Source organism: Cydia pomonella, chromosome 2, assembly GCF_033807575.1.
Source record: "Cydia pomonella isolate Wapato2018A chromosome 2, ilCydPomo1, whole genome shotgun sequence".
Classification (NCBI taxonomy): Eukaryota; Metazoa; Arthropoda; class Insecta; order Lepidoptera; family Tortricidae; genus Cydia; species Cydia pomonella.
This window is the reverse complement of record NC_084704.1, coordinates 16,978,915-16,991,566: the sequence shown is the minus strand read 5'-3', so window position 1 is coordinate 16,991,566 and position 12,652 is coordinate 16,978,915. Positions and strand designations below refer to the sequence as shown.

Here is a 12,652-nt window from a genome sequence, read left to right as displayed (position 1 = left end):
AATTTCAAGAGAATCAACAGGAGTCAAGAACATACTGTTGCAAATCCGTTTGGACACAGATCTGTAGTTATTTAGTTGTAAGGTATCAGTCTTATTTAGATTGATGTATTATTTAGGTATTAAAAACATCTACTATTTCGATCGAATTTGTATAAGTTATCCCGTTATCAACTATCCTGTCAATTGAATCTGGAATAGAATTATATGAACTTGTCGTCTGTTTAATCAGACCCCAAGTTGCTTTGAATTTATTTACACTACTCTTTACAAATTTTAATGTTATTTAAATTTCATGTCGTTATTGATTTGTATTTTATTTTATTATGTAATGTAATTTGTTTTAAATGTATATGTAAATCATTTTCTGGATTAAATTAATTTCATTCATTCATTCAAAAAATTAAGATAAACGATAAATTATGAATTTCATTTAAAGAGGTGACATAATTTTATTTATAGTGGCCTTTTGTGGCGGAGCTTTGGTTGCAATTACATATTGAGGTTTCCCATTTATCCAGGTCCCAATTAACCAGGTTTCCAATTCTTCAGTAAAGAAGAAAAAAGAATCCTCACCCTTTTATTTGGTAGCTAGTATTAGCGTATGATTCTCTCCATCTATGTTTAAAAATGAGATAGTCCCTGATTAAACCGTATATAAATATAATATTCCTAAAGATGGAGATTAAGCCAGCTGTCACCGTAGCCTCACACACACAGCCACGTTTTTATGTACGATTAACAATGAGTAACCAGACGTTGTGGCCATGTCGATAAAATCATATCGATAACTGTTGGCACTTTTTAAAGAAAATAGAAATAGCAATAGTTTATTCGTGGCAAAAATATACAGATAAAAAGAGGAACAAAAAGAAACATATACATAACTTTACAACAAAACAATTTCAATTTTAATTTTACTTGACAAGATTTAAACTACCTAAAATGATCAGATAACCATTATAGCACAACTTTCAATATTATTATCAGGCAGTATGATTTTGCGAGTTTGATATTACAATTATCTATGGCAAAAATCTATGGTACAGTCAACATCAATAGTAACGGATGAAACAACGAGCCAAAAGTATCTGATATTCCGGATAACTTTTCCAAATCTAGATAAATATCTAAAGTTTATCTACAAAAGTATATCTTTTACAGTCTAAACTGTTCTACATATAAAACCATCACTTTTTGTTAAACTGTTACAGAATGGTAGACACTTTTGAAACCTTGTTTGATCCGCTACTTTTGATGCTGACTGTACATCGGCCAAAACCACCTAAATTATGTTTACTGCAATAATTGAGTTATTTTATTATACCATAAAGTATTCATTACCCATTAGCATTTCTATGATGTTAAATTTTAGTGAAGATATCGAAACTTCAATTAAGTTAAATTAAATTAAATAAACATTTATTTCAGAATTAAATTTCCATAATATATTAGTAACTTACCATTAGAAGTATTAGAACAAATTAAATTATTTTCAGAAAATATTTTAATTTGTTTATATTTGAAGTAGAAAGACTATTATATAAATTATAAACTGAAAATAAATGTCATATAAATAAATAAATAAATAAATATTATAGAACATTATTACACAAATTGACTAAGTCCCACAGTAAGCTCAATAAGGCTTGTGTTGAGGGTACTTAGGCAACGATATATATAATATATAAATATTTAAATACATAGAAAACACCCATGACTCAGGAACAAATATCCATGCTCATCACACGAATAAATGCACTTACCAGGATTTGAACCCGGAACCATCGGCTTCGTAGGCAGGGTAACTCCACTAGGCCAAACTGGTCGTCATATACTAAGAAAAAGTGACCAAGGCCTCCAGTGCCCCAGGCTGGAATCGAACCAGCGTCCTCTGCTATCGCGGCAGGTGCCTGAGCCACTCGGCCACCGGGGTCACGGCAGCATTGATCGAATTTTTCAAGTATATGCTTTCCTGAGGTCGGGCCAAGTCCCCGAGTCTTGGAAGCTTGCAAACGTACAGCCTGTACCTAAGAAAGGTAGTCGTGCTGACCCGTCTAATTATCGGCCTATCGCGATCACCTCCATACTCTGCAAGATTATGGAGCGTGTACTGAACACCAAGCTCCTGGCATATCTCGAAGGTAACGATCTCCTCAGTGATCGGCAATACGGCTTTCGCCGGAACCGGTCAACTGGGGACCTTCTGATTTATGCCGCCCACCTATGGGGCGAGGCCATCGAGAGACAGGGTGAGGCTATCGCCGTGTCCCTTGATATTTCCAAGGCCTTTGACAGAGTCTGGCACGACAGCCTAATAAGTAAGCTCTCCGCGTATGGGATCTCGTCTGGCCTGCGCTCCTGGATCACTGACTTCCTGAGGGACCGATCTATTCGAGTTGTCCTAGACGGATGCTCGTCTGATCTTTTGGCTATTAATGCCGGGGTACCTCAGGGCTCAGTCCTCTCCGCAACCCTTTTTCTGCTGCACATCAACGATCTGCTCAAGCCCGGCATCTTTGGGTACGCAGATGACAGCACAGTTACGGAGGGAGAGTTACGCGAGGGCCAGTGAAGGTGACACCAAGATCCTCAGGGAGACCATGGTGGAACGTTTGAATCTGTCCTTGAACGCCGTGGCCGAATGGGGCGAAGCCAACTTGGTCGGATTCAACGCCACCAAAACACAGGCGTGTCTTTTCACCGCAAAACGGAGCCAGTTCACCTTGGCTCCCACTTTCCGAAATGTGTCCCTTCCCGTGACTAACACTTTAGTGCTTCTTGGTCTAAGTTTAAAATCGAACTTAAACTTCGGGTTGACTATTGAGTCCAGGGCTAAAATTGCTGCCAAAAAACTTGGTGTCCTATTTAAGGTGAGGCGGTATTTCACGCCGAAACAGCTTCTCTCCCTATACCAAGCACAGGTCCGCTCGAGCATGGAATACTGCTGCCACCTATGGGACGGTTCCGCCAAATATCAGCTGGCGGCCCTGGACTCGATAGAGCGCCGGGCTCATAGACTTTTTGGCGATGACCCATCTATCAAGTCAAAATTACAGAGCCTTGAGCATCGCCGTCGAGTCGCTAGCCTATCGGTGTTCTATCGGATACATTTCGGAGAGTGTGCACAGGAACTGCACGATCTGATCCCACCTTCCCCTTTCCATCATCGGACTTCCAGGCGTGGGGAGCGAATGCACCCGTTCGTGGTACACATTCCATTTGTTCGCACTAAACGGTTTGCCTCCTCTTTTTTGTTACGGACGGCTAAAGAATGGAATGCGCTCCCGCCCTCTGTATTCCCTGATAAATATGACCTCGGTCTCTTTAAAGCAAGAGTGAATAGGCTACTACTGAATCGGTGAGCTCCATCTTAGGCCCTGTCTTCACTTTCCATCAGGTGTGAGTAGAGCCAATCGCCGATCAGTTTTTAATAAAAAAAAAATGCATTTCATACTGAAGGCTTATGGCGCCCCCTAGCCACCCCTAAGGTAGAACAGTATGGTTCAAACCTTCTAACTGGATCAAATCAGGTGATACCGAGCTAGCGAGGCCTTGGTCACTTTTTCTTAGTATATGACATTTATTTTAAGTTTATATTAGTAACTTATTACCTAATATATTACTAAACCTATATTAATTATGTTATTAAGAGCTATTCCGTTCTGCTGTGTAGAGTTTATCGATATATAAACATGATCAAAATCGACAAGTCCACATCCCTACAGATTTACACGCACACATATAGAGCTTGCCCACCACCAAAAAGGCTACGGCTTGAGTATTAAATTTTGTATTGAGAAGAGACAACGAGGGGGGCTCTGGTAATACAAGTAGAAATTACAAAAAATGTGAGAATTAATTTAACCCATACTCAAACAAGATTTAGTTTACAATAAAAATAAAAAACGCTTCATGATATTCGCTCAACTGTAGCCAATTGCCATCAGTCTTCCGTAGTGTGCTCGTGTGAGTGGTGTGACGTTGATGCTAAACTAAAGTTTCTCACGCACACTAACGCCCCACATTATTTTTGTCGTGACGCTCACTTCTTCCTTCTTTGTAAAGGTGTTTAAAGTGATATTTCCACCCAATCTGTTAAAGTTTGCAATTGTATTCGCGTCTCATGGGCTTACTTATGAACTTTGAAGTGTTTTTATTGTGATAATCAACATAAAGTGTCAGTTGTCAAGACCATAACCTCTGATTAATTTCTTGGAACCGTGCGTGCTACGTTCGAGACGAGACCTTGATAACTAGTTCCTTGGACAAACGAAGAGACAGTTATTATTATAGGATGCTCATGGAGGTACGTCTTTAGCTTACATCGGTATTGTGGTGGTCGATCGTGTGCGTTAGTTTTAATCGGAAAAGTTTGATCAGTGAGGTAGTGTGTTCGAGATTACAGTTTTTACATTTCGCTGTTAATAGTGCGTAGCGGTCAGTGATGTCGAATTTCATTAAATGTGTGATCTGATTATCGAGTGCGACCGCCGGAGCGCTGTGTGGCGTCGACGACGCATTTTTAATCGTATTAAAGTGCGATGGACGACATCGGAGGTAAACGATGCATGCCTGTCCTAAATTGCTTTGAATGCAAGGACACGGTCACGCTCATGGCACTTGTTTTATGGCATGTAGTTTTTAGAGGCTTAGGCACACTTGCATCTAGGTCTTTTATTTGTAGTAGAGATTGCATTGGAAGCTTTTGGTAGATGTAGTGTGCTGTGGTGGAGTGTTCTATAAATAACTTGAAAGCTGGCCGCGCACTAGAAAGTGATTACTTGCAACAGGTGTTTAACCATTATTTTGATGTTGTTGCCTTTATCAAATCTTTCTGGTTGTTTTCATGTTGTTGACTTATCATTACTGGCAGGATTTGTTTTATATTTATTTTTGATGTCACACAATTCACTTGATAATATATTGCTGGCCCAATATTACAGGGTTCTATGTTTCACTTTTATTGAACTGAAATTTGAACATTGTCGTAATGATATTGAGTCGAATTTCAACTATCTTGAAAATGTAACATAGAACCATGTAACATTGGGCCAGCAATATGGCACTAATTAGCATAATTGCATTATAAATAAACAATTTTTTTGTTAATGTGTTAAAATTATTTAGTGAAATTCTGCACCCACTGATTATCTGCCGCTGTCTAAAATACTGCAATAAATGGATTATTAATCAGTCATTAAACTAAGGTGTGGCAGACTAGCAGGCTACAATAGCTGCTTGAATAAGCATTGGTTAATGTTTCTTAAACCGAATGTTTATTTTGAATAATCTATTCACATTCAATTCTTGTTAATATGTTTTTATCTATATGTATGCCAGGTGTATTGTGATTTTGTGCATATTGTGTAATGATAAAAAAAAAAAAAATGTTTAATTTGTTAATAATACAGGGTACAATTGTATCTATAGAACTTATTTATACACCTGAAATTATTGATTTTTTGTTGTTACCAAAATTACTTCCAGTGGGTATGTGTTATTTATTATCTAGTTTTTTTTACTTTTTTTTTTTTTAATTTATTGAATAAACAAACAATTTACAGTCTAGAATTTAATACAAGACCCATCGTAGGCAAAACCTGAGGAGGTTGGTGTGCCGATGGGGAGTTCAGAGAACAATACATAAATTAATGTCTTATGTCTAATTAAAAAAAAAGAAAACATTGTAGGATTCTTAGTATAAGTAGCTTGTGTCGTTTGATGTCAATAAGTGCATTTTAATTACTTTTTTTATATGTTTACCATTTAAGTACTTTACACAAACATCTTCTGGCTGCATTGAATGTTTACATTAAGTATAATATTATTTATTATTATTGTCTGTCTTTTCATTAAGGCATCAGAGAGAGAGAGAGAGAGAGAGAGAATAGAACTGATGCCTTACACTTTGCTCAGAGCATGAAATGGAGATGGGCTGGTCATGTGGCAAGGCTCAATGATGGGAGGTGGACAGGAAAGGTGACTATAGAAAGAGAGGACATCCACTAGCTAGATGGCAGGACGAAATTGTTGCTACTGCCGGTAAGGAATGGCAAAGCGTAGCAAAAGACAAAAACAGATGAAGACAGCTGGAGGAGGCTTTTACCCAGAAGGCATTTCTACATCAGAAAAATAAAATAAAAATTTAAAAATATATATATCAAATGATAAAATTCTCTGTGGAATAACAAAGCTCTAATAATAATAAAAATAATAAGCCCGCAGGGCAGCTTGTGGCGAGCTGCTCGGGAGTAACGACCCTACGGACCCGAGTACTCCCGAGAGTTGGTCAGGGTCTCCGTTTCCGGCGTGTCTTCGTCGGTCGGAGTGGACCCCAAGGGGACCCGCAAGACTCTCAGGTCTGGCTTGCCTTCATTGGCCGTCCAGAGAGGAGTCGTTACAGTTAAATGCTCCAGGGTTGGAAGTGAAAATTTGCATAAGACGTGAGTTACCACAGTGGCTGTTATCAGCCATTGGGTAGAAAGCGGCGTACACCTCTCGACACCCTTTAGCCGCTCACACCGTGTTGCTCCTGGTCGTCTTCACGACGGCAGTTTCAGGGGCCCATCTAGTGGGCGGCAAGTTACCGCCTGCCTCGATAACTAGTGAAAACATTGTTATGGCAACCTGACGTCTTTGCAATAACTCAGTCTCATTGTCCAACCAAATTTCAATCCATAGACCGTTTTACTGTTCACTTTTTCTAGAAATAGTCCCAATGCCTGCTGCGTCCGGTTCATGGGTATCTATTGTTGCACCTGTGAACGGGTTCCAGCAGGCGTTCTACATGACATTAAATCTCTCCAAGGGGCCTCTACGTGTTGGATCTATATCCCCACGCAAGCCTGTCCGGGTCTTTTGGATTTATAGGCCTGTGAAATCCAAGGAGATAAAAATAATAATAATAAATGTCTGTCTCTTACAAATTCTCGGGACCATGGGGCCCCGGACATTTGGAAGGTGTGCGTGGGGCCGAAGCCAGCACGAAGAGGCCCCTTGTAATAAGACAATTTACTCTTTGTAATGTGACACCAACCGACGATTATCCCTGTTTGCACTATAGTAGTGCACCCAAGGACAAGCCCCGGTTAGTGTTAGTGACTATTGTAAAAAAAAGGGTACAAAAAGAAACAGGGCTATTGGGTTGAGTTGCAAGTGTAGACTAGTAACCGGGACTATGGATGATACTATGGCACCTGCCCTAATCATATGTTTCTAAAAAACACGACAAAATGGACAGGCGGTGACTCGCCAACTCGCAATATGGTTCCCCGAAAACGGTCACTTGCACGGAGCGACAAGGGGACAACATTGCGTGAGCGGCTCAGGGTGTGGAGAGGTATGCGCCGTTTTCTGCAAACAGCCACTGTGCCAACTCGCGTCTTATGCATATTTCACTTCCACCCTGCGAGCATATAGCTCTGACACCCCACTCTGGACGGCCGGTAAAGGCAAGCCAGAGGTGAGAGTCCTGCGGCCCCTGCTCAGTGTTCACTCCAGCCGGCCAATCAAGGCAAGCCGGAGAGAGGGGCCTGACCGACTCTCGGGGTATGTGATCCAAGGGACGTCACTTCCCATTCAGCTCGCCACAAGCTGCCCTGGGGGATTATTTATTATTATTATTATAATAAATGATTAGGTAAAATTAAGTTGTAAGTTTTACTATATTACATTATTTATCATTTACCAAATCTGCCCCACCATTACATTCTCATATTCTTGGCTACAGATTTCTCACAAATTTAATGAAAATTATGCAAGAAATAAACAATGGCAATAAAAAAAGTTTAACTTTGCATACAAAATTATCAGGTTTTGGGAATTCCATGTGGAAATTTCACTATTTTGGAAAGTTACAGATGGCACAAGAATAGATAATGACGGCTAATGTGGCCAGATATATCACAACAAAACTTTGAACCACAAAACACAGAAATAAGGATGTGTTCCAATAAATTTGGCATTTCTGCTGTCACAATTTAATGCTGGCTGCAAGCAAATAAAATGCAGACTCACATACTTAAATTCAATGATACATTTTTAAATAACTCATAATATATATAACTGTAAACCCATGACTGCTTTGAAAAAAAAATCTTCCCTTTATTGCCACATATTTTCTATAGTAAATAATTATTTTAAGTTAATAAAAAAAAACAACCAGAAATTAATTTAAATGCATTTAACTCAACACCACCAACCATAACATAAACCTATCATTATCTCGTTTCTTTTTATGTCTCATTGCATGGTCTGGCAATATAATCACTTAATTATTAATTGACTTAGTTGCAACTATATACCTGCACAGGTGTGTGAATTATCACAAAACTAACTAGATAATATTTATTTTTACTATGTTTTTTCTCCTTTCATAGATTAGGTCAGGGGCACCAACTAGTTTCTTCAGGGGTCCGGACTTGCAATCCAGAAGTAGCGGGTTCAAACCCCGGCTCGTACCAATATGTTCTACAGAACTTATGTACGTTTTGTTTTGTTTTTAATTTATTGAATAAACAAACAAGTTACAGTCTAGAATTTAGTACTAGACCCATCATAGGCATAACCTTGAAGAGGTTTGTGTGCCGATGGGGGAGTTCAAAGAAAAAAAACACAATATATTAATATCTTATATCTAAAAAAAACATTGTAGGATTGTTAGTAAAGTTTTATCATTTACCAGTCGCTTTTCGGTGAAGGAAAACATCGTAAGGAAATCGGATTAATCCCAATACAGCCTAGTTTACCCTCTGGGTTAGAAGGAAGATGGCAATCACTTTCGTAGGAAACTAGTGTCTATGCCAATTCTTGAGATTAGTTGCCAAGCGGACCCCAGGCTCCCATGAAAAATTCTGGGACAACGTTAGGAAGATAATGAGTGGCCGGTTTGTAAAATAAAATGACCATTGCATTCCGTTTCTACTTGCGTTTATTAAGCAAATTTATTGTAAGCCGAGCCTATAATTACATATATAATATTTACCGTACAACTCCACCATACTTTTTGGTATTTTAGTAAATTTTTCATGTACATCATAATTATGCACTTTGCCTGTTTTTAGGGTTCCGTAATCAACTATAGTATCCGTAACCCTTATAGTTTCGCGGTTTTGCTCCGTGATCGTTAGTGCTAGAAAGCTGCAACTTATTGGCATGGATACATAAATCATGCATGGCGACAGAACGGTTTTTTTTTGCTTGAATTCAATGGTGTGACGTATTGTTGAATACAGTAGCGGAAAATAATCTATCATATTTGTGTTTTTTTTACACATTCACTGCCAGGAACCCACCTGGTGGGCGCTCGTGAACTTTGTTCAGATGCCGGACTGTACGCAGCTATAGACCACCGGTTTCTGGGATAGTGCGCCGTTTTTTGTCTGGCAGTAAATGTGTTGTATTTTTTTATGAGAACAACTAAGGCTGCCTAAACGATTATCATGTGAAAGTCCTTTAGATGGCGAGTAAAATCATATACTACATTTGTATGACACCATATAAGAAACTCGTTTTGTACGAGTTTATTAAAAAGTGCATAAAATGACGAATACTCGAAATATGGGTAAAAGTGATTTATTAATAAAGAAAACAACAAAAATTACAGATTCTGCACTGAAAATCAAAATATTAGATTAGTACTTGGTACTGAAACCCTTTGCATCAAGAACAGCTTGGCATCTTCGGGGCAGTGATGCAATCAACTTCGCGAGGAAAGAACTTTGAATGCGTTCCCACTCTTCCTTTAATTGTTCAAATCTTTCGTTGACACTTCTTGCATTTCTTGCACTCACACGACGACCTAGCTCCTTCCATAGGTTTTCTATAGGATTAAAGTCCGAACTTTGGCTGGGCCATTCCAAAACCCTCACTCTACGTTTTTTGAACCATTGTTTAACAAACAATTAAAAACTTGGATTCATCGCTCCAGATTACCTTTTCCCACATTTCCGCAGTCCAAGAAAGATGTTCTTTCGCATATTTTTTTCTAGCGGCTCGATTTTTCTTGGAAATCAGTGGTTTCTTTGCAGGACGACGAGCACGAAGTCCACCAACCATCAGGCGATTACTTACAGTACGTACGGACACAGCAGAAACTGAATTTCCACACGATATTTCCCGCATAATGTCGCTCGCCGGGAGTCGTGGATTGTGTCTTGCTATTCGCAAAATGTTGCGGTCTACCAAACTTGATGTCCAGCGTGGGCGACCAGGTCTGGTGGGCCTTTTGACACCTCTGTGAGCTTTTTCCCGTTTCAAAACCTTCGATATAGTAGACTGATGAACTTGAAATTGCTTAGCCAGCGTCGATTGTGTGAAGCCATTATAATTGCTTCTTGTATAGCTACTGTTAAGTTTTTATTTCCACGAGGTCTCCCCATGACGGAACTGATATTTCTTACAAATATGATTATGAATTAGCCCGATATTTCGTTTTTTATCGAATTAAATACTACTAGTGACGGACGCTAAATTCCAGAAAAATGAATTCAAATTGAATTTCGAAATATGTACCGGCCTGTTAGCGTATAATTGGTTGAGAGAGAATAAATCACTATAACCTTTTTTGATTAGTTATCAACAAATCCAGTTCTTGGTTTCATATAATTTGAAATATTTTACAGAAAAATCACAGATTTTTTTCCGCTACTGTAGGTCTTTCAAAATGTATAAGGGTCCAACAACCATGTTTTGATTAAGTGAGTTATCGCTCCGTAAGAAAAATGAAACCGGCCAAGTGCGAGTCGGACTCGCACAGGAAGGGTTCCGTACCATTATCTATAAAAACGGTCACCCATCCAAGTACTGACCCCGCTCGACGTTGCTTAACTTCGGTGATTGGATGAGAACCTCAAGATTGGAAAGAAATATTTATTTTATTCTGTTTTTAGTATTTGTTGTTATAGCGGCAACAGAAATACATAAATCTGTAGAAATTTCAACTGGCTAACTATCACGGTTCATTAGATACAGCCTGGTGACAGACGGACGTACGGACAGCGGAGTCTCAGTAATAGGGTCCCGTTTGTTTGACCCTTTGGGTACGGAACCCTAATAGGGTCCCGTTTGACCCTTTGGGTACGGAACCCTAAAAAGGTGTCCCAAAAAATATGAAAAAACAAAAACTTGATACATACTTTCAATGAAAACTATGTATAGCGAAAAGTCTTCTCTTCATAGTAAACAAACGTACTTATTAATACAAAGCGCTGCGAAGGTAGGTGGTAGGTACTCCCTTATGCTTGTAATGTACATGATACTTACTAATAGCCCCTGTTTAGCCTATTATGATAGAATGGTAACTACGGTACCTAATAACACTAAGCAATTGAGCATGGCCCGACATGCTCCGCTTTTTTATCTTTTGTTTTAGGCATACCCTGATTACTCATGATTAGGTAAAAAAGGAACATTAGTGTTCTTTAATTGGTAGGATGATAAATTATTTGATGATACACATGAGTTATACAATACACCATTTGATTGAAGTTAGTGATGTGTTATGTACTTACACAGGTACCTTTCAAAGGCACTTATTCTACTGTGATGACTAATCTGTCGGTACAATAGATACCTATAGCGACCTGCATATGTAGCATCACAAATCACCTATTTAATAAAGTGCAATACAATATATACTTAAAATACCAGAATTGAATAAGGTTAACATTGAAAGTTAAAAGTAAAATGTTAGCGCGGCCGAAAGGTTCGAAGGTTTTTTGGCTGGAACTGAACGATTTTTATGCCGAAATCGAAACTTCAGTCGGACACTTACTTAAGTAGGTAGATGGAGTTATTATGAATAAATTTCTAATGTGACTAATTTATTAATATGGTCTTTCTCAAGGAACAGAAATGTTCGAGACGTTCGAAAGAGTCGGATCTTTTCGCCGTAATGTAATTAGGTAATCTAGGTACCTATATGATCAATGCCTACATGTATATAAATATTTATGTAGAAACTGATAGTTGTGTCCGTTACTAGCTGATCATTTAATGAGAAAAGTGCATTGATACCGAAATCTAATTGATGTCAACTTGATCTTATTTTGACATTTCAGCCGTGCATCTCGCTCGTAGATATTTTGTACCTCCTATTTTGGCATGAGTAAGATCGAGAGACACAGGCCGTACCCACGAATGCGAGCTTCACTTGGGTGCTATATAATTTTAATTGTTATGCGATTTTAAATGATTATAAAAATTGACATTAGAGTTATTAAGTTTATGCCAAGTAATAATATATAAATAACATTACTTATGTTATGCTAACGCAGCGGCTTACGGGAGCGAATATCTCGCGAATGCGACGCGGCGCGGCGGCCCAACGGCAATCGCCGGGTCCACACAGAGCGAGCACACGCGCGAGGCGATTTCCTCACCCACAATACGGCCAGTGTAGACTGTAGACGTGTACGTCTACACGGCGGTATTGTGTGTGAGGAAATTGCCTCGCGCATGTGCTAGCTCTGTGTGGTCCCGGCTATTCGCGTTCATAACGAGATCGCCCACGTAGGACACTTCCATAGGATTGAATTCACCCGCGCCGCGCCGCTTCGCGTTCGGGAGTTATTCACTCACGTAAGCCGCTGCGTAAAGGCATGCGCATATACATAATAAATTTTAATAAATGTGCGTAAAATCATTACGTGCC

General features: G+C 39.0%; 1 protein-coding gene across 5 annotated transcripts in view; it reads left to right on the top strand.

Annotated features, from left to right (window-relative positions):
* Window positions 1-3,801: 3,801 nt before the first annotated feature.
* The window catches only part of LOC133534528 (embryonic polarity protein dorsal), a 67,423-nt gene continuing 58,572 nt past the window's right edge, over window positions 3,802-12,652 (top strand). For 2 of the 5 annotated variants that reach the window (XM_061873693.1, XM_061873692.1), the window contains exon 1: window positions 4,316-4,557. In XM_061873693.1, the coding sequence (XP_061729677.1) occupies window positions 4,542-4,557 (16 nt within the window). In that variant the 5' untranslated portion in view covers window positions 4,316-4,541. The other 3 variants (XM_061873691.1, XM_061873688.1, XM_061873694.1) reach the window with 3 other exon arrangements.